At 35.1% G+C, this 27,185-nt stretch overlaps 1 protein-coding gene across 3 annotated transcripts in view; it reads right to left on the bottom strand.

Moving 5' to 3' along the window:
• Positions 1-27,185, bottom strand: part of LOC127841591 (Na(+)/H(+) exchange regulatory cofactor NHE-RF1-like) — a 52,568-nt gene that overhangs the window by 5,296 nt on the left and 20,087 nt on the right. For 2 of the 3 annotated variants that reach the window (XM_052370516.1, XM_052370520.1), the window contains exons 2-4: positions 25,249-25,761; positions 22,583-22,951; positions 8,489-8,556 (exon numbers count right to left, since the gene is read on the bottom strand). In XM_052370516.1, coding sequence (XP_052226476.1) covers positions 8,489-8,556; positions 22,583-22,951; positions 25,249-25,761 — 950 coding nt within the window. Of the gene's footprint in view, positions 1-602; positions 4,279-8,488; positions 8,557-22,582; positions 22,952-25,248; positions 25,762-27,185 lie in introns of those variants that run through there. The other variant, XM_052370518.1, reaches the window with a different exon arrangement.

The raw sequence follows: 27,185 nt of genomic DNA, 5'->3' as shown, positions 1-27,185 counted from the left end.
CCGGAACCATTTTCAATATTGTCCAAGATAGCATTGACGAAGTTTCATGGAGATCGGACAATAAATGTGTTACTAAGGTTGTACTATAGCCTTATAAAGAAAAATGCCCCTCCCCCTAGTGGCCATGTTTTTCAAGCAACCGGAACCATATTTTGATCTTGTCCAAGATATGATTCGGACAAATCAGCTGACCAATTTTCATGATGAGCAAACAATAAATGTGTCTGCTTGAGTGTTAACAAGGTTTTACAAAAGCCACCTGCGGCCATGTTTTTCAACCAATTGACAAATTTTCAAACTTGTCCAAGATATAAATTGGCACAAATCTTTTGACCAAATTTCATGAAGATCCTTCAATTATTGTGGTATCTAGTGTTAATACGGCAAGTTTGACGCCACACAAGGCACAACGGACAAACGTCGACCACAAAAGCTAAACATTGTGCTCAGGTGAGCTAAAAATCTGATGACTAAATAAAAATACGAGCGAGAAAGATATTTAAAATTGGGCTTGACAATCATGAAAAATTCAGTGTTAACATCTTAACAACTTTCTTTTTAGTCAAAAAAATGGTAGATTACAAAACAACAAAAACACTATGTATAATAATTGTCTTTATTGTAACAAAATATTTATATATATATATAGATACTTTGTTCCTGGAATATTAGGATATGATGAATATGTCACATACAAAACAGGCACTGGCCAACATATACATAACAGCTTTAGCATTATACCCACATCACAAGTGTAATGTAAATCATGCCACAACATATTGGTGAGGCGTGCATCTCTAACAGAACATACAAATGTAGTACAGTACACAACCAACAAGACAGCATTACTGACATCTTTGAGCTGAAAAATGTTTTTTGAGTAAATCAATGGACATGAAAATTGCTTTGTTAACGAGATTTCAAACTTTTCAAAATATGAATTACACTGAAAAAAAGCTACGATGTTATCTAAATTATGTAGGTTAATACATTTTACTCTGTGTATATCAGCCAATGGAAAAATGTAACCCAGTATGGTATTCAATACAGATAAAGGAACCTTCGTTACATACTTAAGAACATAACCTTTAATACAGTTTTGAAAACTTTAAACTTTGATAAACTATAATCAACATAACCTTCAATATGAATTTAAGAGCATTCTACCCATATAGTGCAGAGCTTTACATGCCTCAACTCGACACATTCCACAACCAACAGTTGACCTTGTTGCCTAGTGACCATAGTAACCCAACACCAACAGAACTAGTGGGAACAGGGTGTTGTCATGAATGTAGCTGTTGTGCACAGATTGTTAGGTATTTAGGCAATTATGGTAATTAATTGCATGTTCCATGCATAGATGCTTACCTTTGTAACAGCTCAATGAAAGCAATCAAGAAGTAAACTTTTATTGAACACTTCTATGCATCGATCTGATAAAAGCATGATTCGTGTTTTTTTCCATAATTTGGGATGTGCTTTTGCAAAGAACAAGAATGAGGATGGTCTGAAAATCTGAATACGAACAAGAACAGACATCTGGGGAACGTACACGGATGTGACAGGAATTTGTAACCTCAGATCTGGCAAAAGCATAGATATTGGTAGGGTCTGTATCAGGTCTTTATCACAAAGATTAGGGATGTACTGATATTTACATAACTATAATTTCAAAATTAACAAAGACTTTGGTTAAACATGCATTAACAATAGTTAGCCAGTATGTTTTGTAAGACAACATAAAAATATGCAAATGAGCAAACACAGGCGGGACAAAGTACCTGCAAGAGTCGGCCAATGTTGTTTTAAAAGTATGGCCTTAGAACTTGCATGTGTTGATACAGCGGTTTATGCTGCTACTAACACAACAACATCGTTTTATAATAACTCTATAAGTTACCTATATAATTTCATATATATATATTTATTCATTATTGAATTACAAATAGAAGTACATGATCACAGTGAATTATTGATGAAAAAATAGCATGTTATGGCTTATTAATTACACATCCACTAAAAGAAACATTGTATATCAATTTGTAAAACACAACCAAAAAGGTCTAGTGTGTGAGAAGGACATCTGATTAAACATAAACTACTTCTAACATATACCGGTATACATTGATACAAATACTCTCCATAGTGAGCTAATGTAGAGATACCAATACTTCTTTCAGTGCTTGAACCGAATTTTGAAGATCTTTGCAAACAGTTTGGATCCAGGTTAGACGCCACCGAACGTGGCGTCTCATCAGGATCCAAACTGTTTGCTATTCTGATAGTACTCTTTAAAAAAAATCGAAGAAAATGCTAATTTTAGAAATTCAGCAGACAACATTTTAGCAGACGACAAAATTCCCAGCATGCAAAGGGATACAGGGCCCTGGAATCATAACAGCAGTTTGACAGATAAAATGCAGTTTCCTGAACCGCATGGAAAGAAATTAATGCTGGCATTTGATTTAAAATGAAACTATAGGAATAATTTCAAAAATCTGCTCTAATGCTCATATAAAAAAAAAGCTTGGAATGTTTAACAATTGCTCTGAATCAAGTATAAAGGATTGTTACTGTAAAAATGATGAGGAAAGATGATAAAAAACATAGCATGACCTACATGAGTTGTGTCAATAGATTCAAGAATACCGGGAAGCAATCAATGCTTTTTAAGTGTACACAACCAGTTATCACTTTTCATTAATTAAAAGTTTCACAACTTAAAAAAAAGTACAAACAATAAGAAATGTTCTTCCCTGTTGTAAGTTGCATGTTGTAACAACTTCTATACAAGCTCTTTCTACACACAATAAATCATTCAAGTGTAAGTTGTTGTATTTTGGCATCTCTTGTTTAGCAAAGGATCAAACTAAACCAATAAATAGTACCGGTAAGTATCAGTAAGCTAGTAAAGCTATAGCCATTTCAACATGATTTTAAAAACATTTCTGCAAAAAATAGCATTAACTCTGTGAATTTAACAAGGCTTTTACAGTATATTATAATTACAATATATTGTTTTATCAATTTCTATTTACTCTAAGCATTCCACATATTTATATCAATAAGTGAAAGTCTATGAATCACAGAGACCAAGCTTCAGGGCTTACATGTCACACAAAACCCATTATAAAGCATATCTTCACACAGAAATGAACATCCAACATGATTGTGCAAATGAGGTGCAGTCAGGTGCAGATTATACCGGAGTGTCAGTAACATGCATACACAATAAACTTGTTGTTAACATAGGTATTCGGCAAATCAGTTACCATATAGGATGTGAAATAATAATATTGGGCAATCAACATCACAAACCATTTACACAATCACTGTACTTAATATGTGCATTATTGTATGTAAATACTCATGCCACAGGTCAAGTCTGTCTTGGTAAATGTTTAAGTGTGCTAGTCAGTATACAGTTTCTAACTTCCTTATGAAAATGAACAAATTGGTATTGTGTCCATATCATATGCAATAGAAAGCTGAATAAAGTTTCAGTTACATACAAGGTAAACCATGGCAAGTTTTTTCGTACAGCATTGTGCAAAAACTCTTAATATACATACATACATACACTAACCTACGCTATTTATTCATAACAATTCTTAAAAAATCACATTTTTGTGTGCATCAAGCCTGCATATCATAAAACAAATTATAACACATTTTGTCAAGCTTATCTGAGCCTTCAACTTTAACACCAAAGTTATCAGAAAAATAATCGACAAAAAAACTTACATCAATCATTTGATTCAACTGAAAGACCAGTCTTACTTGATAAAGAATACAAAGTTAAAGCTAAGCACCAAAAGATGGAATCCTTTAATATGTAAAAAAACACATTGGACGAATGTACTGAATTTGACAAAAGAACAACACACTTCTACAACAGATATAAAACTTAGTTTGTATCTATCATGATAGAAAAAAGTTTGGACTAAGAAATAAAAGCTCACTAACATTTGACCAACATAGTATATGAATTGAAAATAGATTTTGCTCTTCACTTTATAGAATATCTTATAAGTATCATATAACAAAGAAATTCGTGCACAGTTCAAAGTTTGCACACTTAACATGACCACAGATTAAATAACCGCAGGCAAATCACATTTTTTGGAAAATCTCATATTTCGATTTGAAGTCACCGGCTGTTTTTGCGTCGTGTTTATTCTTCTTTGAAATGCGCTCCCTCATTTCTTTGGCTGATAGGTTCATAGACAACAGGTCGCCCCCATTGGCCTGTGCCGGGGCAACTTTGGCAGGCTCCTGTAATGAAAACATTTACACTGACACAGAACACTGGTGCTGTTGCATAGCAAGAAACCCACAAACTCCCTCTGGTTTCTTCAGTCTCCCCCCCCCTCCAAAACACCCACCCAAAGCAAAAGACCACACTGAATCTAATATCTTTCATTACAAAAATATATTTGCACGTATAATACAAAATGTGTTCCTTCTTTTGTGATTCAGGTACGTGGAATTGCTGGGCCACACTGTGTCCTCACATAATGCAGCCACAAACATGAAAGAACTTCATTATTTTCGCAAATTCATCCATACAGACTGAGAACTCTGATAACATCTGACAATTACTGGTATGCTATTGGAAAGAGCAGCAGGATGTTTAGTTTAATATTTGCAGAAACTATTGTTCAATATTTAACCTCATTACCTTGACCTTCATCAGACTGGCCCATATGAAATCCCAAGCTGGGTCTACATGTAAGCAACATAGGCACACAATTGTAGTGCCATTCCTGCATCCATGCTCAAGTCATTGACCGACAACTGTTTTCTATTTATAGTAACAGTGACCTTAACCTGACAGGCCCCATATTAAGTTCCAAGCTTCAGGTAAGCTATCTTTACACACATTTTGCATAAAACAACATACTTCAAACTTAAGTTATTGAGTCAGTAGGAACCGTTTTTTAATTTTCAGGAACAATGACCATCATAAACATCATTACCAAGTCTCTTTATGACATTATATGAATTGATTGAACTGTCATCTTTCTAAATGACACCGACAGTCTGAAGAGCCAGCTGTGGTTACCAAACTACATGTAAAAAATTTTTTAACAGGCATAAACAACCGAAAACAAGTATCTGCAAATACATTAATATGTCAGGGACTGCGAAACACAAACAACTTCCATAAATAAGACTTGTGTATTATTTCACGAGAAAGCCTTGAAGAATCAGAGTTATTTCGTATGTAAGAACTGCTGTAAGAAGGACCTGCATGGTCCCCATAAGCCAGATGGAGAAAAATTCTTGGTTTTGGAGGTATTTTATTAAATCTACACAACACATTATCAGTGTGTATCATTTATCAGTTGCAGTTTTGCAGCTGGACTATCCCTTTATCTCTCATGTTTCATCTTGTACTCCTGCACTGAACACATTTGATATTTATCAGGAAGATAACTTCCTATTTTCTAATAAAGTAAGATATAACAAGACAAGATCCATAATGGTGTAGCCACACACTACAAGGCCATTTTAAACATATTTCCTCCATATCATGACAAACACGACCCATATCTAAGCAAGCCCTTGAACTACAGAAGATACTCAAAACCGATGAAGCATTTTGTATCTGAAAGAAAATGAGTAGTACAAGACTTGTCCTTCAAAAATCCTAAATATGGCAGTGCTATGCAGTTATTATAAAAACAATTCATTAATATCTAATAAAAAGTGATTTGTTTTCTTTTGTTGTACTTTTTCCTTTTATTAACCAGTCAGTGCCAAAATCTGCACCAAGCGCTATGTTGAAATCACCAATACCTGCAATGGGTTGATGCCAGCATTAATGCTTATAAGCAGGGTACACTGCAGTTAGTAAGATAATATTGATTAGGTTTTAAGTACATGACTATACTGTTTGTTTAATGATTACGGAGATGATACATAAATCACAGTACACTTAAGTGGGAAAATTAAATACATTATAACATTATAGCCACATGTTAAAACAGTACAAAACCCAGCACGAAGCTTTGCCAACATATAAAGCTATGCCACTGAAAGAGAATCTGCATTAATTTGAGTCAATCTGTGGAAAACTGGTGCTTAATGCATGGGAGTTAAGAATTTATCAGATAATCCAATGCATTTTGCATAGGCTAATCAGGGCTGATATATCCCTCTTTTATGGAATTCTCTGTTAAAAGAAAGGCTTGTCCAAAGCAAAAACCAGTAATGTGTATGAAAATCTGTGCTATTTAAATAATTTCAAATAAGAAATTACTTTAACTCTGTCTTGGTAATAGCAATTGACAACAAGGGCTGTTTGTAAAACATGCATGCCCCCCATATGGGCTGTCCATTGTAGTGGCAGCCATCGTGTGAATACGTTTTTTGTCACTGCGACCTTGACCTTTGACCTAGTGACCTGAAAATCAATAGGGGTCATCTGCGAGTCACGATCAATGTACCTATGAAGTGTCATGATCCTAGGCAAAAGCGTTCTTGAGTTATCATCCGAAAATCATTTTACTATTTCGGGTCACCGTGACCTTGACCTTTGACCTTAAAATCAATAGGGGTCATCTGCGAGTCATGATCAATCTACCTGTGAAGTTTCATGATCCTATGCATATGCGTTCTTGAGTTATCATCCGAAAACCATTTTACTATTTCGGGTCACTGTGACCTTGGCTTTGACCTAGTGACCTCAAAATCATAAGGGTTATCTGCGAGTCATGATCAATGTACCTATGAAGTTTCATGATCCTAGGCCCAAGCGTTCTTGAGTTATCGTCTGACAACCACCTGGTGGACGGACCGACAGACCGATTGACAGTCCGACCAACATGAGCAAAGCAATGTACCCCCTCTTCTTTGAAGGGGGGCATAAATATGCTCACATATTCAAACATCAAGTATCTCTGATAAATCATAATCCATATGTTAATCCCTCTTTCTCTCTGATGTTTCAGGATGATTGATTGTTGTAAAATAATGCTTGTTGAATTAAAAACTATGACTCACATGCATCTATACAAACATTTAGAATTAAACCAGATACAAGTTGCTTACTAAATTAAGCAGACATTTTAACAGAGATCTACCATGATGCATGCTGAAAGTTGAACCAATTATAAACAAGGGCTGTTTGTAAAACATGCATGCCCCCCATATGGGCTGTCCGTTGTAGTGGCAGCCATTGTGTGAATACGATTTTTGTCACTGTGACCTTGACCTTTGACCTAGTGACCTGAAAATCAATAGGGGTCATCTGCTAGTTACGATCAATGTACCTATGAAGTGTCATGATCCTAGGCAAAAGCGTTCTTGAGTTATCAGCCAAAAATCATTTTACTATTTCGGGTCACCGTGACCTTGACCTTTGACCTTGTGACCTCAAAATCAATAGAGGTCATCTGCAAGTCATAATCAATCTACCTATGAAGTTTCATGATCCTAGGCGTATGTGTTCTTGAGTTATCATCCGAAAACCATTTTACTATTTCGGGTCAGCGTGACCTTGACCTTTGACCTAGTGACCTCAAAATCAATAGGGGTCATCTGCAAGTTATGATCAATCTACCCATGAAGTTTCATGATCCATGCGTTCTTGAGTTATCATCCGGAAACCATTTTACTATTTCGGGTCACTGTGACCTTGACCTTTGACCTAGTGACCTCAAAATCAATAGGGGTCATCTGCAAGTCATGATCAATCTACCCATGAAGTTTCATGATCCTAGGCGTATGCGTTCTTGAATTATCATTCAAAAACCATTTTACTATTTCGGGTCACCGTGACCTTGACCTTTGACCTAGTGACCTCAAAATCAATAGGGGTCATCTGCGAGTCATGATCAATGTACCTATGAAGTTTCATGATCCCAGGCCCAAGCGTTCTTGAGTTATCGTCTGACAACCACCTGGTGGACGGACCGACCGACCGACACGAGCAATGCAATATACCCCCTCTTCTTCGAAGGGGGGCATAATAAAATAGGCCTCTAAATCTAATCCTTCAAGTAAATTTGCCTCAATTTTCTGGTCAGAATCCAAGTGAAAGACTGATTGAATGACATGCAATATTCTACATTGTGTAAAGATGCACACTTATTTTTAAGATAAATTCAAGCTAACCATGAAAAGATAGTTATTTTAAGGCTCACTAATATTTACTTTACATCATAAGCCGTATTTATTTATTTTTATGCCAAAGAATCCCAAGTACCAATTATTTTTACATCTAGAAATGCAGATATCATTATAATTCTCTCAGAAATGCTCTAATGAAGGTTTCCTTTACACAAAATACTTCATTATGGAAATGAAAACACTTCTGTATGATAATTCTATGTAAAGTTGCTGAAATTTTTACAAGAAATAATCAAACATCTTAACAACTTAAATCTAATAAAAAAGAGATTATGGTCTCAAATGTCTTGTTGTTTGAAACGCAAAAACTTTATATTCACACAAAGTTGAAATGTCTATCTTCACTTACCGTTCTGGCAGGCTGGGACACATTCTGTGACACTTTGGTAGAATGGCTGCCATTGGTGACAGCAGAACCTAACAACAGAATAATCATGTTTTAATTGCATAATTGTCGTTATATTTTGTTTGCTATTATCTGAATAAAGGTGATGGCAATGGCAACAATAGTTATTAATGTATACTGAACACAAAATCATAAGAAGGGACACGATTTTTTTTTTCACCATTTAAATATACCCATCTGTGAAAAATGACTGAGTACATCACTAACTAAAAACAATAGAACTTTTTATATTCAGATGAAACACACCCAACCCAACAGCTATAAGTTCATATATTGTATAAGATATCGTTCAGCATAGATATTAAGCCATAAAATGGACTGACTGTTTGCTGCCAAGAAGTTGACATGCAATCCTTGCTGCCTGCTAAAGTGCCACAAAGTACTCACAAATGAGAAAAAATAGATAGAACCCACTACATCTTACCGTTTATTTTATCCATAGCCAATCTTGTTCTTACAAATACTAAGATTTATTTATATTTTACGCCCCTATTTTTCTGTTACAAGTGTATAACTTAGCAATCTGTAGCAGCATCTAGACAGAAAACAACACGGAGAAATGGTGAGAGAGTTCGTTATTAACATGGCTGACTGAGAAAGTAACAGGCAAATTAAATGTCATGGAATATAACATAATCTGCTGACATATTCTAGAGTAGAAGAACATGGAAATTGCAGGCATTCAGGTCAATAACACGTATATTACACTGTATTCCCATAGGCAAAAGCGCTGTCATTTTGTGACAACAAATTGTGAACAATCCTGGTCTTCATGAGAAGCCTGTAAATTACGGCAGCTGTATGCTTCTGTAATGAAGTCATTTATATCTGGTAAAATAAAATTCTGAAAAAATGTTTTGAAAAAAAAATATAACCATACAATGATGTAAACTTGACTAGCAAAAAAATGCAATCTTAAATTGATGTTGCAGCACATGTTGAGTTTCATTTCTGACAAGCACATCTTTAATTGCAAACTGTATGACATTTAGTGGTACAGAGTCTTGATTCAGACACTGAGCCTAACAACAGAGCACTGCATATAACATTGAATCAGAGTGAAGGTGGGTCAATCTGGCTTTCTGTAAATTAATTACATTAATTACAGTTTTTTTTCCCCTTGATTTTGGAAAAAAGCCCAGTAAACAATTCTCACTATGTCCCCAGTTCACATTTTGTACTTTTTGTGATTATCCCCACGCTTATATTGTGGTTATCTCCGCCGTCCGTTCGTCTGTTCGTCTGTCCGTCCTGGCCACTATCTGCTCCTACACTATAAGCACTAGAACCTTGAAACATACACACATGGTAGCTATATGCGACCCTGCACTATTTGGAATTTTGATCTGACCCCTGGGTCAAAAGTTATGGGGGTTGGGGCGGGGCCGGGTCAGAGAATTTCACTCATTTTTAATGTTATTTAACATTAACTTCTTCATTTCTGCACCGATTTACTTTAAACTGATACTGAACCTCTCATATAACAATACGGTCAATCTCAACTATGCATGGCCCCATTACCAAACCTGGGGCGCCCCGCCCACATAGACCACACCCACCCAAAATTGCCTTTTAATATAATTTTTTCATTTTTACAACGATTCACTTCAAATTGATACTGAAATTCTCTTATGATAATACGGTCAATCTCAACTATGCATGACAATACGGTCAATCTCAACTATGTATGGCCCCATTACCAACCCTGAGGCGCCCCACCCACATAGGCAACACCCACCCAAAATTGCCTTTTACTAATAACTTCTTCATTTCTGCACCGATTCACTTCTAATTGATACTGAACTTCTCTTATGACAATACAGTCAATCTCAACTATGCATGGCCCCATTACCAACCCTGGGGCGCCCCACCCAAATAGACCACACCCACCCAAAATTGCCTTTTACTATAATTTCTTTATTTCTACACCAATTCACTTCTAATTGATACTGAAATACTGTGAAACCACTATTATTCGTCAGACATTAATTTTCGTCTTTTTCGTCTTTCGACCGATGGACGAATTCAAGATCCTAACGAACAATCATGTCCCATATTTGAAACAAATAAGACTGAATTACCGTAGGCATGAGGCATTTAAATCCAGCTTAATCCACACATATACACAGGGCTCGAAATTAACACTCGCACACTCGCAAAATGCGAGAAAAAAAGATTGCAAGGTAGTTTATAAGCCACTAGTATTTTTTGCAAGTAAAGAAATAGTGAAAAAAAACGAGTTATATTGCTAAATGCGTTCGACGGCGTGAACGCTAAACCGTAGGTCAATTTTTTGAACATCCGAATACCCATATGCGGAAGCGCGCACCTTGTTTTTAGACTGGTATACTTATAGAACAGATACCCGGATGGTATTGATACAAAGAACATGAAACAGTCGACTATTCACACTCACTCAACTTAAATCCGGTTTTGACACAAAGGGGTGTACATTATACAGTGTACTGAAAACTGACATTTCCTGTAAAACGCAAATGCAATAAGGCTGTATGGAATGCGTGGACTTCGTTTAGGTATAATAGTGTTGATTAGCGCTAATTGTTTACAACTTTATTACCCATTGTGTGTATTATGTTTTTCAGGGGTGTTGCAGATTATACAGCCAACATGCGGCAAATCCGGATTAAAGGCAATACTATTAAACGCAATTAAAATATGACGATGTGTGATCAACACCTGACTGAAATATATTCTGCACTTTTATTACAAATTAATAAAGAACATATTGATTTGTGTTTGGTTGTCCGTGATTGTAATGGAAAAAGACTAATTGGCAATTGGCTTCATTGTTTAAAACACTCCTTAACGGTTATTCAGTCCCACTTATCCGCTAATCATAACAAAGAACGTGTCAATGACATAAAATAATAAGGGAAAGTTACTATCACCTGAAATAACAGACTTGTTAATTGGCATATGCCAAACAAGGCCCACCTCCTGCAAGTGACTACCAAGTGTCACCCCTCTTTCCCCAGCACGATTTTTTCGCAACCGCGTATTACATGTATTACAAACATTACAAACAAATCGGACGTTTTTTTTTCAAAACCAGAAATGGACGAATTTAAGTGCTGACGAAATAGTCATTTTTTAAAAAAGGACGAAATTTCGTGCTGACGAAAATAAATGATTTCACAGTAATCTTATGACAATACGGTCAATCTCAACTATGGATAGCCCCATTACCAACCCTGGGGCGCCCCGCCCACATAGGCCACACCCACCCAAAATTGACGTTTACTTAACTTCTTCATTTCTACACAGATTTACCTCTAATTGATACTGAACTTCTCTATGACAATACGGTCAATCTCAACTATGCATGGCCCCATTACCAGCCCTGGGGCGCCCCTGGGTCAAACATGAAGACTAAAAAATCTAATAAACAAGAGCTTGTCACAGTAGTGCCAAATCTTGCCGAAAGGTGTTTGCCTGTATGACAACATTTGTTTTAGAGAGTGGAATAATATTTGTAAAAACAAATAAAGGGAGATAATTCATTATGCTCCGAACAAAAATTTACTTTGAAATTAAATAAAGGGAGATAATTCAAAAACTTAGGTAGATAGAGTTATGGTTCTTAGTCACTGCACTTCTCCTACTTGCCATCTGTTTATATTTCAAGTTTCAAGTAAATCCCTTCAGTAGATTTAGAGTTATGCTCTGGACAAAAAATTACTTTAAAATTATAGAAAAGGGGAGATAATTCAAAAACTAAGGTAGATAAGAGTTATGGTTCTTGGTCACTGTACTATTCCTAGTTGCCATCTGTTTATATTTCAAGTTTTTGAAGTAAATCCCATTAGTAGATTTAGAGTTATGCTCCGGACAAAAATTTACTATAAAGTTATATAAAAGGGGAGATAATTCAAAAACTAAGGTAGATAGAGTTATGGTTCTTAGTCACTGCACTTTTCCTACTTGCCATCTGTTTATATTTCAAGTTTCAAGTAAATCCCTTCCGTAGATTTAGAGTTATGCTTCGGACAAAAATTTACTTTAAAGTTACATAAAAGGGGAGATAATTCAAAAACTAAGGTAGATAGAGATGTGATTCTTGTTCACTGCACTTCGTCTGGGATAAAAAAAATCTGGTTTGGTTCAGGTGTGATTAAATACTATTTGTAAGACAGTTATGTTTTTGGGAATTAATTTGTTATAAATTTTATCTTTAATCATTCTTGTCTATCTCTGATTCAAATAGTGCAGTTCTGTTGTCAATAAGTATTGGTAAACCACTAAGTAAAGTGTTAGTTATGGATGTCAAAAGTACATTGGTTGTGAAGTTTTGAAATCACATTTCAATTTTGACTAAAAGTCTAACTTTGTTAAGTTGAACCAAATTATTTTGGCTCAATCAGGATCACCTAAATATGGTCTGGCTGAAATTAATTAAAAATGTAACCAGTGTGTTCAGATGGGAGGACTTTTTTTCTTTATGGTCAAATGGAAAAAAACAACCCTGACCCTGATGGCCAAGATTTTTAATGAATCAATCTACAATGAAGTATTGCAGAGCACCAAAAGAACATTCATAGTAGGTTCTGTTAATTTCAGAGATTTTTGCTGACAATAATATATGTCTTATGCTGCCTGTAAAGTACCGGTGAAGCTTGCCATTTGTGCTCAGTTTAACTAAAAAGAAGAAAAGAATAAGTGTTATGACCGCAACTTTAGTTAACTCACCGATTCAAATAATATTTTTTGGGACACATCCATTCGAAAAAATTGACAATTATGGGTTTTATTTATAATGCAAAATCCAGCGCAAACAATAGTAAAATGGATTATTTTTTTTTCATTTCTTGTATTTTATCTATGATAAATTATAATTAAATATTGATTTGATGTTGTGTCGGTCTCCAATTCTGTACGAGAAATTACAGGGTTTATTCTCTTTATTTTGTCAATAGATGCTTTCATATTCACTCTCGTGTAAAAGGTCCAGTGATTGAAAAAGAACCCAAATAATAAATTGCGCCCGTAAATAAACTTTCTTAATTACATGTTTGAAACTGAATTACGCATACATGCCAGACGTCTCGATCTCGGCGGGACAGTCCAGCGTTTAGGCTCTTTGTCCCGGCATCCCGATATGAGTTGATTTGACCCGGTCTATAAGTTCCCAATAAAATTGCTTTTCGAGCTCTTTCTGGCAAAAACTTACCATGGCTAATCCCTTTATTGCCCCCAATTAACAACCCACTTCTACTACTCGGAGTGCACCAGTGTTGTTTTTGACACCTTATCAGCGATTTATCGGCAACTTATTGATTTAATCAGGCATTCACACCATGGTGTTTTTATGATAGGGGTCACTAATTGCTATCAAAAGATGCATCGAACAGAAATAAACGCCACCTGTGTTTGTATTTCATGGCCAAATCAAGTCCAACTATACTATTATCCGGTGTTTTATACAACCTAAGGTTATAAAACCTGTCAAAACACCGATTTTGTACATTAAACAAATTGAATGCTGATCAATACACATTGATGTTTCTCACAAATTACTCAGTACCTTTCGTTTTCGACTGATTTTCAGAAAATAGTTTGTACATATTGCATCAATCTAAATTTAGAGTTAATTTACGATTGGTTGAATAAAACAGAGCTCCATGCGCTCACATCGTGTCACACGATTTGCATACATGTATGTTCAAGGGGATATCCCTGTACCAATTGGATGCAAATCTAGGCATACGGGGATACCCCACATTTCAGTTTATGGAGTGTGTTTACTTCCGGAAAATGGAGAACGTCTGTATTCACGAAATTCTGAACACACATTTATCATCAATATTGGGTAGAAATTTAGAGTTTTTGTAAGTAATATACGGACTACTGACTAAAGAAAAGGTGGAATGATTGATCGTTTTAGGTGTCCCGCTTTTCGGTCAAATTTCCCGACATTTTTCTATGGAAAGTCCCGATATGGACCTGAAAAATTTGGTATGTATTGAATAACTTTAAGTATACCACCTTGCATGTTTACTTTTACTTTATTTACACATTATGAAAGACAATACCAATTGTTTTTATGGAATTTTGAAAAGAACCAAAATAAGAAAATAATATATATGCATTTTAAGAACATAATTTGCTGTGCACTATATAAAGCACTGAAATGTGCATTATGCTGCAAAAAAATAAGTTGACCATGAATCTTTTTTCTTGAGCGTCCTGACAACATTTAAGACAAATTTTGTAAAACAATAAAAAAAAGTTGCATAAAGGTCTATTATACCCAGCGTTCAAAGATGGACAAAAATAATTAACAAAAAATCTTCATTCAGTGTTAGCCCCAAAGGAGGACTGTCATCTTCTATTTAGTAAGATCACCTGTATAGCATTCACATAATGGTACAACATGAAGAGAATAACAGGCTACTGCCCTTTATGGCGTATATAACATGACGCTTAAAATAAAATAATTGCAAGGCTTGTGGAGTTGTCTTTTATTCCTGCTAAGCCTGATATATTACAAAACAATAGGGCAATTATCTATTAATATAAATACATGCCCCTACCTTTAAAGTAATAATAAAATACAAGAGCTTAAAACTCTGAATTTTCGTTGAAAGAATATGTTGTGTGATAATTCATGTATTGGTCATTAAATCATGAGCACAACATGTCAGTTTTGCTGAATCTGATTTGATATTACCAATTATGATGACCTAATACGTGGTCATCAGTAACAATACAAACCTTTAAACATGTAATAAAAACAATATAAACCTATTTATTCCTGCTGACCTATTATACAAAATATAATTATATCAGGCATATATGTATCAGGCAGATATCAGCATAGGGATATGATAAATTTGGATCAAGATCATATAGTAGTATCTCATATATTGGAAAGCAATGGCAAGCCACCAATTTAATACCCTTAATAAATTTGTCAAGTGTGAGTAAATAAACAAAAGTGTGAGTAAATAAACAAAAGAAACTTTTGTCAACAAATCATAAATAACTAGGTAAAATAAGTATGTCAGGTTAGTATTTCTTGAAAGCCCTTTTGTTGACTTTGGTTCATACAACTGATAAGATGAACTCACAAAATGGAAATCATTGATGTTGTTCAAACACGCACAAACCAATATTTTCCATTTATCACAGAGGAATTGAAGATAGGTAATGAACGGGAGAAATGCATGAAACCTGAATAAATTTGCATAGAAAACAAACTTATGGATGTGGCGAGACGTCTAGAAAGGCAGAAGAGGCCAAATGACAGCTTAATAGCAGAAATCATATGAGTCTCTATGTTAGATGACAGAAATAATGCACTTGCAACTGCCATTCAATTGAATACGGAATATGATATGCTGTGAACAAAGACAGATTTGTCATCTAAGTGGGCTGTCTTATTACACAAACAGTGTCAACAGCTTTATTAACCTTCCTTGCAAACAGCTAGCCTTTTCAAACAGTGAGTACAAAAGATATTGAAACAATTGGTCTACCTAACCAGCAGCATATTCTTTATTAACAGCTAATCAGTCCCACTTGTTATTCTTTTTTATACAAAAATCCTGAATACATAATATCCTTGACACATTTAGATTTATATTATTCTTAATTGTTTATGTACACGAACGTTATTCTTACCTCAAACAATATTTTTCAGTATTCTTATACAGTCTGGGATATGACAGACTCATGCCCATTAATGAGTAAATAATTGTCAAACATAATTTTGATAATTACATATTCTATTTTTTTCTTTTTTATTTCTGTTCTGTATTTTATATTTTACTTTTAGTTTCACTAAACAGTGTGTTTCATCAGTTCTTTGGCCTTCAACAATTTTATGATAAACATATGGCTTTTTATTGAAAACTTATCTCTGATTCCTCCCCAATTAATCAAACACTTCAGCTTAAGTAATAGTTTAATTGGCTTGAATTCTGCTCATTTCCTTCAGTTCACTGTTGCCAGAGTCGCTCTCCACCCACTGCCAGAGACGGTAATTGCTAGGACATTCCTTCAAGTGCAGTGGGTGAGCCACACTCAAACCATCCCACAAACTCCACGCCCTACTGAGTGGGAGGATTGTTTAGATAATTCTGTCAAATTATCACCACTTCCATTATCACATCAGTCCATGAAGAGCTTATGTAATACCAACATTGGTCAATTGAGATAATAACTAAGTTATGCAGTTAGGACACATCTGAAACATTCATTAAATGATGGTTTATTTCATGACCCAAAGCCTAATTACCACATTTATTTAGATGATATACAGACAACCTGAACAAAATCTAGGAAAATGGCAAGCATAATATCTAAACAAATTACACGACTGGTAAGGTTTTGTGACAAAATGTTAGAAACCACTTGTCATTTATAGGAGTGTTAAATAGCATTCCTGAGCCCAACAGGTTGTTGTGTAGATAAGAGGGTTCATATTTTGTAATAAAACTTGGACAGACATGTCAACAAAACACAAGTTGTCAGTTATCCAACCCACACACACACACACACTGGCAAGCAGGGCAAATGGGAAAGCTGGGTGTGGACGAAAGCAGACAAACAAATGTGGGCCATCTTTGTTTATTGTACATTGAATTGATAGTCAGCATGGACAAACAATTAGTTGCAATATACAGCTTTACACATAAAAGCCTTACTTTGTATCCACCAGGATTCTAAACCTAAACGAGAGCGCCGATGGCGTTAAAAGCATAGGTGCAAGATACAGGGAAGAATGGCGTCACGTGGTATAATGTAGTTCGATATCGCCATCCGCGCATTTCTCAAATCAATAATTTCAAACAATTACCGACTATTTAAATAGATAATCTTTCCATTTACATCAGTGTTTGAAACGCTTATGAAAAATAATTACCCAAGCCTTTCAAAATTTAAGCACGGACAGATCTGTATCGATTCTTTTCTCTATTCTTTTCACAAATGAAAATAGACGCTACCCTATTCGTCTGCGTCAAGAATTTGTCGTAAAACTTGTGGTAAGCGTTAGATGCAGACGTGCACAACAGATTGAGTTCTGAATACAGATTTCTGAATGCAGATTTTTATAGAAACTCCTCACAGCAGTTACTTCCCTTGCTTCGCCCGGTCAGTAACTTCTAGTATAAGGGAGGCCACTGTGTAGGAGATTGAGATTTATAGTGCAGATAGAATTGTTTTACGAACGAAATTTGTTTTAGGTTATAAGAAGATTTTTTGACATAAAACGGTCTTAGAAAAATTCACTAAAAACGGTGTCAGCAATATTCTTGGAAGAAAACGTTAGAAAAACGTTTCCAAAAAAAAATTGTAAGAATGACCATATACTAAATTAAATAGGTATTTCGTCTGATTTTTGATCAGGTAAGGCTTCATAAAGGGCAACCGATGGATGTGGATTTTCGAAATGTGGTATATACCATAAGCATAGGTGCGTAAACGCACCTATGCTAAAAATCCACCTGATCACATGGGAAATTAACCTCTAAAGATATGGAATAAAAAGGAAGCAAAATTATGATGTCCACAAAATTTCCTCACAATGTGACTATTAACAAGGCAAATTACAGTATAGGTCAGCAGCTTGTTTGCAAATAATTATAATGGTTGTGAGGAAGAAAGCCTTTATGTGAGACAGTTGACAAATAACTTGACTTTAATTTGCCAGTCTGGCCCAGTGCACTCAGCATTTTTGCAATCTGACATTCCAGTCTCTGCAAGCACTAGTTCTGGCCTCCCCTCCACATAGCCACCATTATCGCCTGGCCATCAAATGGATTGACAGTTATTTATCTGGCATTCCTGGGTGTCCAATACTGAGCTGATAGCTTCAACAAAAGATGTAATGGATCGAATTCAATATTATTAATCTTTCTCTCAGTAGTTTTGACAAGAAGGATAAATAGTGTTGCTGCAGTAACTTAAACATTACCAAACATCCAACCTTTCAGTAAAACCCCTAAACCACAAATATTTTTCACTATGGTTACAAAATTCAATCTAGAGCTTTCAATCAATATTTCATTCTAGCAAAAGCAGGTCAAAATTAATGCCAACATTTAAAATGGGTCAAAAACTTCTACCTATTCAAGCATTCCTGCTCCACTATGAACAGAGGTATTATCAGAGCTTAGGTATTGTTTTGAATGGTTACCAATTGAATCACATTGAATAATACGTCTACATAATATTACCAAATTCATTTAAATTGTGTCACAGTCAAATAACAAACATGACAATGATCAGCGATGCTACCTCAAATAAGGACATGGGCATACATGTGGTGAAAAAGCTACCATCATTTCAAGATACTGTGACAGAGCAAGTTTGTAGAGAACAAAACACAAACACATTAATCATCCCATCAGTCACAAAATGGTTTGCTGTTACCAACTTACAGATATTTCTCTTGCTTTCATCACACTGGACAGAAAACTAATTTACCAAACAAATGGATTATTTTCCTCACAAGCTTGAGACAAAATGTATGGGTATGAAATTACCACTAGCAAAGTTCCATTGTGTTATCAAATAAGCCAGCATAATGTTTCAAAGATAAATGGCCTCTCGTGTCACTATGAAATTGTATTCAATTAATCTCATGAAAAATCTTGAAGTTACCATAAATCAATAATACTGTTGTACTCTTTATTAACAGGTACCACTGAATAATGTGACATTGGTTTATCAATTTTTTTAGTCATGTCAGTGCAATACTATGGAAAGTGCTGTTTTATTTAACAGCAGTTACCATTAATTGTATTTCTCTTACCTGATGGTATGCAATATAGTTTAAGTAAAAACAATTAAACATGAAAATTATAATGTCATTGCCTCGTTGTTTTTGGATTTCTAAAAGAGACACTGAGATTATTTGTTGTAATTAACAAGTTTGTCTTATAGCTTTTATCATGATATTGGTACAACATTCCTTGCCAATCAACAAACCATTGGATTAGGACATATTTACTACTTGCCAAGAAAAAAATGATATTATAATAGTATTAGTTTTAAGTCGGTATAAAATGTTAGCTATTTTTCCTATTTTTTTCTGCATACTAACGCCACTTTTGCAACAAATCCTACGTAACATCAAACTAGTAACAAAGGCAATGCAGACCCCCATCTGTACTGTATTCCTTCTTCATAAATAACAGACATGGCGAAAGACTGTCACAAGTCACAGGCCAGAGTTGCCTGCGAGGAGAAATAGTTGAAATTTGTACAGGCCTCAATAGCGTTTTATCCTGAAGGGACATTGCAAAGTAAATTCAACAAGAGTGCCAAACTGTCACAAGATACGCCTGTTTGAAGATTTTGGACAACTTGATAACTTTACCATTTGAGTGGATAATGATATATTGGTGATTCTTTTTAACGCAGTAAGTGTCCCTGTGACCTTTTTTTTTGACATGGCATGACCCATATTTGAACTTGACCTAGATATTATCTAGACACAACTTCTGACCAAATTTGGTGAAGAGAAGATGAAAGCTACTTCAATTAGAGAGCGGACACCATGCTTAACGCTTGAAATGCACTACATGACCTCGTGACCTAGTTTTTTACCCAGTATGACCCATTTTTTTAACTTGACCTAGATATCATTTAGATACCACCAAATTTGCCTTCGAAAGACGTAAAATGATGTTGTTAACTTAAACACTTATTTTGCTGTACCACTGTTGAATTATATATGTGTTCACATTGATATTATATCTATATGCATTTTGTATGTGTTTATATATATGCAAGGGCCGGTTGCCGTATGGCAAATAAACCTTACTACTGGTGAAGATGGGTTGAAAACTACTTCAATTAGAGAGCGGACACCATGCTTAGTCCTTGAAATGAAAACTATTTGAATTAGAGAGCAGGCACTGCTGTGGACGCTGCCCGCTGCTGCCTGCTGCCACCCGCCAAGGGTGATCTTGTAATATGTCCTGTTTTGAACGGGCGTATAAAAAGGGCATTTTAAGATGTGGTTGATTTAAGAAAGGGCAAAAATAGTGTGATCAGCTTGATATGAAGAAATAAACATATTTACATACATAATGACCAGCACTAATTCAGTGACATTCAATACATAAATTTCTTATGACAATTTGTTAATTGTATCTTCAATGTATTCTCTATCGTTGAATGAGCTTTCATTTCATACTAATCCATACTAATAATATTATGTCCAGCGTTAATTATATTTTTATTTGTCATTTTTGCTGAGCAACATAATTTCTTTTTTTATTGTCCGCCATCTTGGAATATTTGCCAGTGAGTTGTGCATAAATGTCTGAACCAATATTGAAGCCGAATTTTGTTTGGCAACAATGCAAGATGCTCCTTTTAATATTTCGAAAAATTGACAAATATTAAGATTTATATTCCGATACATCAGAAACCGGTAAATAATGTTGATGTGAAAACTGCAAGTGGGTTACAACCTTTGAAAGCAAAATCACTGGACAACAAGTGTGAGGATCTTGCTTTCGCCATGTCTGTAATACATGCAGTTATTATATTTGCAGGCGTTGCAGTTTAGAAACTACTTTAACTATATTATACTTGATTTAATTTATTTAACCTCAAGAATGAAATACTTTACTGTCTTTTGGTAATACAATAATTCATTCTGAATATATGTCAGTTTTTATGAGTTAGTTTTGAAATAAAGCATGAATTTTGTATACTTATAATTAATGTTAATTGCTGCTTATTGTAGAAGAAATTGTTTCGAATTACATGGTGTATTAATTCCTTATGTTTTTCAAGAGTTAAATTAAACTGTTATTATGTATTATTGATTTTGAATGTATGTGTATTGTACTGTATTAAGATTGCATTTCTTCTGTGTAAATAAATGGTGTTATTCTATTTGGCGTTGCAGTCCAGCTTCCTCCAACCTCTCACAAATCAACAAGTTTAAGAAGTCGTTACTTCAAATAATTACATGTTAAATTGACAATCCAAAAAACAAAACATATTCAAAAGAACTTGAAGACCATTTTAAAGGGGCCTTTTCACAGATTTTGACATGTATTGAAGTTTGTCATTAAATGCTTTATATTGATAAATGTAAAGATTGGATCTTAAAAGCTCCAGTAAAAAATCAAGAATAAAATTAAAGAAAGAAAAATAAGTAACCCTCAATAGGGCTCGAACCACTGACCCCTGGAGTCCTAAAGTAAAAGTCTATCACTTAGACCACTTGGCCATCCATGCTGATACAATGACGGCTGTATTTTATAGTTAATTTAAGCAATCCTCGAAGTTTCCCAAAATATAACGACAACAACAGAACTCTCCAAATTATTCATTCATTTCACGTTGCAACGCTTGATAAAATTCAGTTTTTTTTAATCGTCAAAAGATGCATAAAATGGCTATTTTAGAGCATGGTAAATGATCAGTATTACTGTTTCCTCACAAATATCATAACTAAAACGAAAATTTGCGATTCTACAATAACTTTTTTTAATTTTGTCAATTTACCAAAACGTGAAAAGGCCCCTTTAAATATAGTAACAACAGATATGTCTTGAAAACAACAAAAACACCATACATGAAACCAACAAATAAAACTTGAAACAATTCATCAAAGTGCCAACCATTTTTTAAAACATTATTTGTGGTGTATGAACACAGTAGATTAATTGCTTGACATCAAGCTTTGGATGGGTGAATTGCATAATTTTAAGTGAAAAGATTTGCGCAATGACTGCCCTGTCTTCAATGAGTAATGCTGTATGTCTTTGAATTTATTAACAAACAGACCACAAAAAGCTTACCTTAGCAAGTTAATAAAGCTCGGCCCATGCATTTGAAGCATTTCGCTTACCTTTTTTCAAGCAACTTACCTGGTCCGAAAATATCAAGCACTGGATAAACGTCATTCAGTGGCTGTCTTTTTAGAATTTAAATTACTTTCTTCAAGGCACACAGCGAATGATGAATATGTCAATATGACAAAAGGATCAAACATACATCTCACAAGCTTTGAGTACAAGTCTTCGGAACATAGAAACAGTTACTGACCTGGTTTTGGAGAGCGCCTTGTTGTGGACATGCGTTTAACTTCGGGAAGAGATGAGGACACTGGTATGCCTTTACTCTTGTAGTAATTATCTGCCTCACGATCCACAACCAGCAGTTTGGTCTCATCACCACCCGCTTTGATTCTGCTTATCACTTGACCATGCGATTCACTTTCAATGTTAACATTGTTCACTTCAACAATTCTGTCATTTTCCTTGAGGCCAGCCTCCTCAGCAGGGGAGTTTGCATCAATCTTGCCAATGTACTGACCGCCTTGTTCTTTCTCTGCATGAAGATTGAAGCCGTAGCCGTTGAAATCTGGCCACTTAATGATGTGACATAGGCGTGGCTGGAACTTGGAGGCAGAGGCTGAAATACAACCAGCAAATCAGAAAATGTATATCAGATACAAATCATAACAAGCATTGAAATTATTAACAACCCATTCAAAAAAGAAAACAAGGGACAAAATTGTCACAAAACCAGGTTTTCATTGTGAAAAAAAATCTGATAAAGGGAGACAACTCAAACTGAACTTTTGAAATGAACAAACAAAATTAACCCCCTTTGTAAGTTTGTTTTAAAATAAATCTATTTTTAGTCGTGGCGACCTTGACATTGGAGATATTGACTTGATTCTTTCGTGCGACACACCGTCCCATGATGGTGAACAAATGTGCCAAATGATTTTAAAATCTCCTAATGAATGACATAGTTATAGCCCAGACAAGCTCATTTATGGCTATTTTTTACCTTTGAACTCAAAGTGTGACCTTGACCTTGGAGATATTGACGTAATTTTTTCGCGCGACACACAGTCTAATGATGGTTAACAAATGTGCCAAATGATTTTAAAATCTCACAATGAACGACAAAGTTATGGCCCGGACAAGCTTGTTCCGCCCGCCCGCCAGCCAGCCCGCCAGCCCGCCCGCATTCGCCAATCTAATAACCAGTTTTTTCCTTCGGAAAACCTGGTTAAAAATCTTACTGGACATGAGGTCCAATTACTTTTCAAATTTACCGGACCTCACCAGATTTTACAAGAAGTTGTTTGTCTTAAACCAAACAATAGAAAAGACCTTTTATAGAATTAATTTATACTATTGGCGTTCACAATATTTAACAATTTTAAATATAATAAAATACCAATTAAAATTTAAACGCTTTTAATGAAAAAAAGAGTAAAACTTTCAGTTAAAAGTGAAGACAGGCATGTGAATTTTGTATACTTACCAGTAAAGAGAAATATGAAACACTAGTAATCTCAGAGCGGGTAATCACATTAGTGCCTAAACAGGTATTTTTCACAGCTGTATCATTTTGAAATTTTTAAATGCCCTCAAAAGGTCGCTGTGGTGTAATGGATATGGTGTCCGCCTAACGACCGGGAGGTCATGAGTTCGATCCCCACTGTGGGAGCGTTATTAAGATCTCCCTCAAAGACATCAAGTACTGGTTCTATGCCCAGGAAACGGACTCGAGAGCGTTTCAATAAGCCTGAGGCTTTCGATGCAATCAAGCTAAAATAAATAGGTTTAAACTAAATGCCGCTCACTTTCTAGTCATATCAGTAACAAGTCGTTTAGTATTTACTTGCTACAAATTTTCTTAGCGGGGGCTGTAATTTTGTAATCTGGCTACAAAATTTCTAACTCAAGATATAGAGCAAATAATAATATGAAATAAAAATAATCAATAAACAACTGGTTACTAAAACCATTTGTATTTTAAATTAGTCATTAGTTTTTTTTTATTTCCTAGTTTCGTGTTCATTTTTATGCAAAGTTTCACAAATTGTTTTTTGGTGGGACACAAGGTCCCACAATTTTAGAAATATTATTGTCTTTCACATGGTTTGTTATAAAACTTGTCTTAAAAGCGTTCTCCATCCCATTTCTTAGAAAAGTTATGTCTCATTGATAACTTGATATCAAAAGCACAGTATGCAGTATTTTTCACAATGTTTAATTTTTTTATTTGATAAAACTTCAAGATTACACGTTTAAAGATAATAAACATACATTAAGGATTAAAATCTTACATTCCTGAAGAAGGCAATAGAATCCTTTTCCCATTCTAAATATAAATCCTGTCAAACCACCAGACACAAAAGTCATGAATGTGAGGGGAAAAAGTTGGATCAACATGCAAAACAAACCACGCAGATCAATGTTTTATAATGTTAATATGCTGTACATTGCAATTATTGATCATTAGCAATCATAAAAAGGGAAAAAACAATAGATTGTCTCATTAAAACTCACTGGGATGACACTTATTATCAGCCTACTATCAAGCCTACAGATCAACAGAGCTCTCCTATCATGTTTATGAGTATGCATTGGAGCAAAACAGTTGACAGCAAACAACCATTAATTAATGCAAATGTTTTGCAATATGTGAACATAATTATGAGCACTATAAGGTAGATTCTATTATATTTGAGTATATAAACATAAACAGGAATTATTATAGATTGAAACTATAAGCATTATTAAATAAATCTTGTGTAATTCGAAGCGATATAAACAGAGGCCTAAAGAGCATTTTCGTATTACTGAGCGCAATTTTAAATTCTTGGTGAGCTAAAACATTTTATGTTAATTGGCAAAATCAATATACATGACAAGCATTATTTTCAATTCCAAAATGCCATAAGTTACCTGAAGCAGTTCTTGGTTTGGTCTCCCCTTTGATGACCTCCGGAAGGTTCACTGTGATGGTGATGCCATTGTTCTTGTAGAAGTCGTCTGCGTCGGGATCCACCACGAGCATGATGGTCTCCTCGCCACCTGCCTTGATCTTCTGGATCACCTGCTGGTGGGAGACATCCTCTATGTTGTCTCCGTTCACCTCAATGATCCGGTCTCCCTTCTTGAGGCCCGCGTCCTCTGCAGGCGAGTTGGCATCCACCAAGCCGATGTACTGGCCCTTCTTGTCCTTCTCTGCATGCAGATTGAAACCGTAACCCTGGAAATCAGGCCATTTGCGAATGTGACAGAGCCGTGGATGGAAGTCATGCTTCACCGGGGCCTTGGTAACAACTTGCTCTGGCTCAGGTTCAGGGCTAGATGGCACCTCTTCCTGGTCATGCTGGACATCACTGTAGTGTGGTGGCTCCTCACTGGGCGGTCGATCATCTGACTTGTCATCCTCATCAGCCGACTTTTCACCATCTGAAGATAAAAACTTGTACATAAATCTCTAGAAAGAAGTTCTCCTGTTGTGTCATCATAGAGAACTGTGCGCTAAATTAGTTTAAAGTAAAACAACATGAGATGAAATCTTCAAAAAAAGGAAATCATGACAACCAAACTTTATCTTCATTTCACAATTGTAATGTGTAAAATAAAACCAGAAAATTAAGTTCATAGTTGTTATAAATCTGTTAAACAATTCTGAACTAATATTTTGCAAAATAACATTTATAACTGACACATGAAAACACACCTTAAATGTAATTTAAATCCACCATTTATTATTTGTGGTTAGTGTTTACAAATGACAACTAGAGCTTTGTCACAGACGTGACGAATACCCCCACATTCCGCATTGACACGGAATATTTTGCATATTGTCTTCACACAAAAACAACGGACACTCTGACTTGAAGCATTCAACATTCAACACATCATCCAGATGACAATTTTTGTCAATTTATTATCCCATGATGATGAATAGAGTAATTGACCAGACACTTACATGAACGTTGATCATATAAATGTAAAGAATGCGCAAAAACTCTAGTGGCCTTGATCTTGGAGCAAGCAACATGGCTGTTTACGTGTGACATGTCGTCTTGATATGCTGATCATTTGCTGATCATTTGTACCAATTCATTTGAAAAAAACATCATTTACAACAGATAAAAGCAACACAAAATGTCCCACAAAAACAAACAAAAAAAGGACATGGGTAACGATAGCAATAAAATATCTGTCTGTTTATGTATAACATAATTTGAAACAAGATGTGTTTGTGTCCCCATATATTTGACCTTTGACCTTGAAGGATGACCTTCACCTTTCACCTCTCAAAATGTGCAGCTCCATGGGATACACATGCATGCCAAATATTAACTTGCTATCTTTAATATTTCAAGTGTTATTAAATGAGCGATTTTGACCCATATATTTGACCTTTGACCTTGAAGGATGACCTTGACCTTTCACTACTAAAAATGCGCAGCTCCATGAGATACACATGTATGCCAAATATGAAGTTGCTATCTTCAATATTGCAAAAGTTATGGCAAATGGTATAGCTGGCGCATACAAACAGGGGTTTCGCTGCTGATCGCCATGCGCAACTTGCGACAAATTATATTTATTATAACAGCATCAGTCTGTTTCACGCTCGGTTGAGCACAAACACACTTTATTGCAATTAAAATCAGAATAAATTGTTTTAAATTTTCTGAAGTCTTTTGAATGATTAAGTTGCAAAATTGTGCTTGTTTATTTAAAATAACTATGGTCTTTAAAAACATAATCATTTTTTAAATGCAGAAACGTGGTTTCCTTCTTGTTTTAAATGAGGTAAATCTACATCATGGAAAAACATAATCTGGTTTTGGATTTGATTTCTGAACTTTTAAACA

This window comes from Dreissena polymorpha, chromosome 1 (genome assembly GCF_020536995.1).
Source record: "Dreissena polymorpha isolate Duluth1 chromosome 1, UMN_Dpol_1.0, whole genome shotgun sequence".
Taxonomy (NCBI): domain Eukaryota; kingdom Metazoa; phylum Mollusca; class Bivalvia; order Myida; family Dreissenidae; genus Dreissena; species Dreissena polymorpha.
This window is presented reverse-complemented; position numbering and strand designations above follow the sequence as displayed.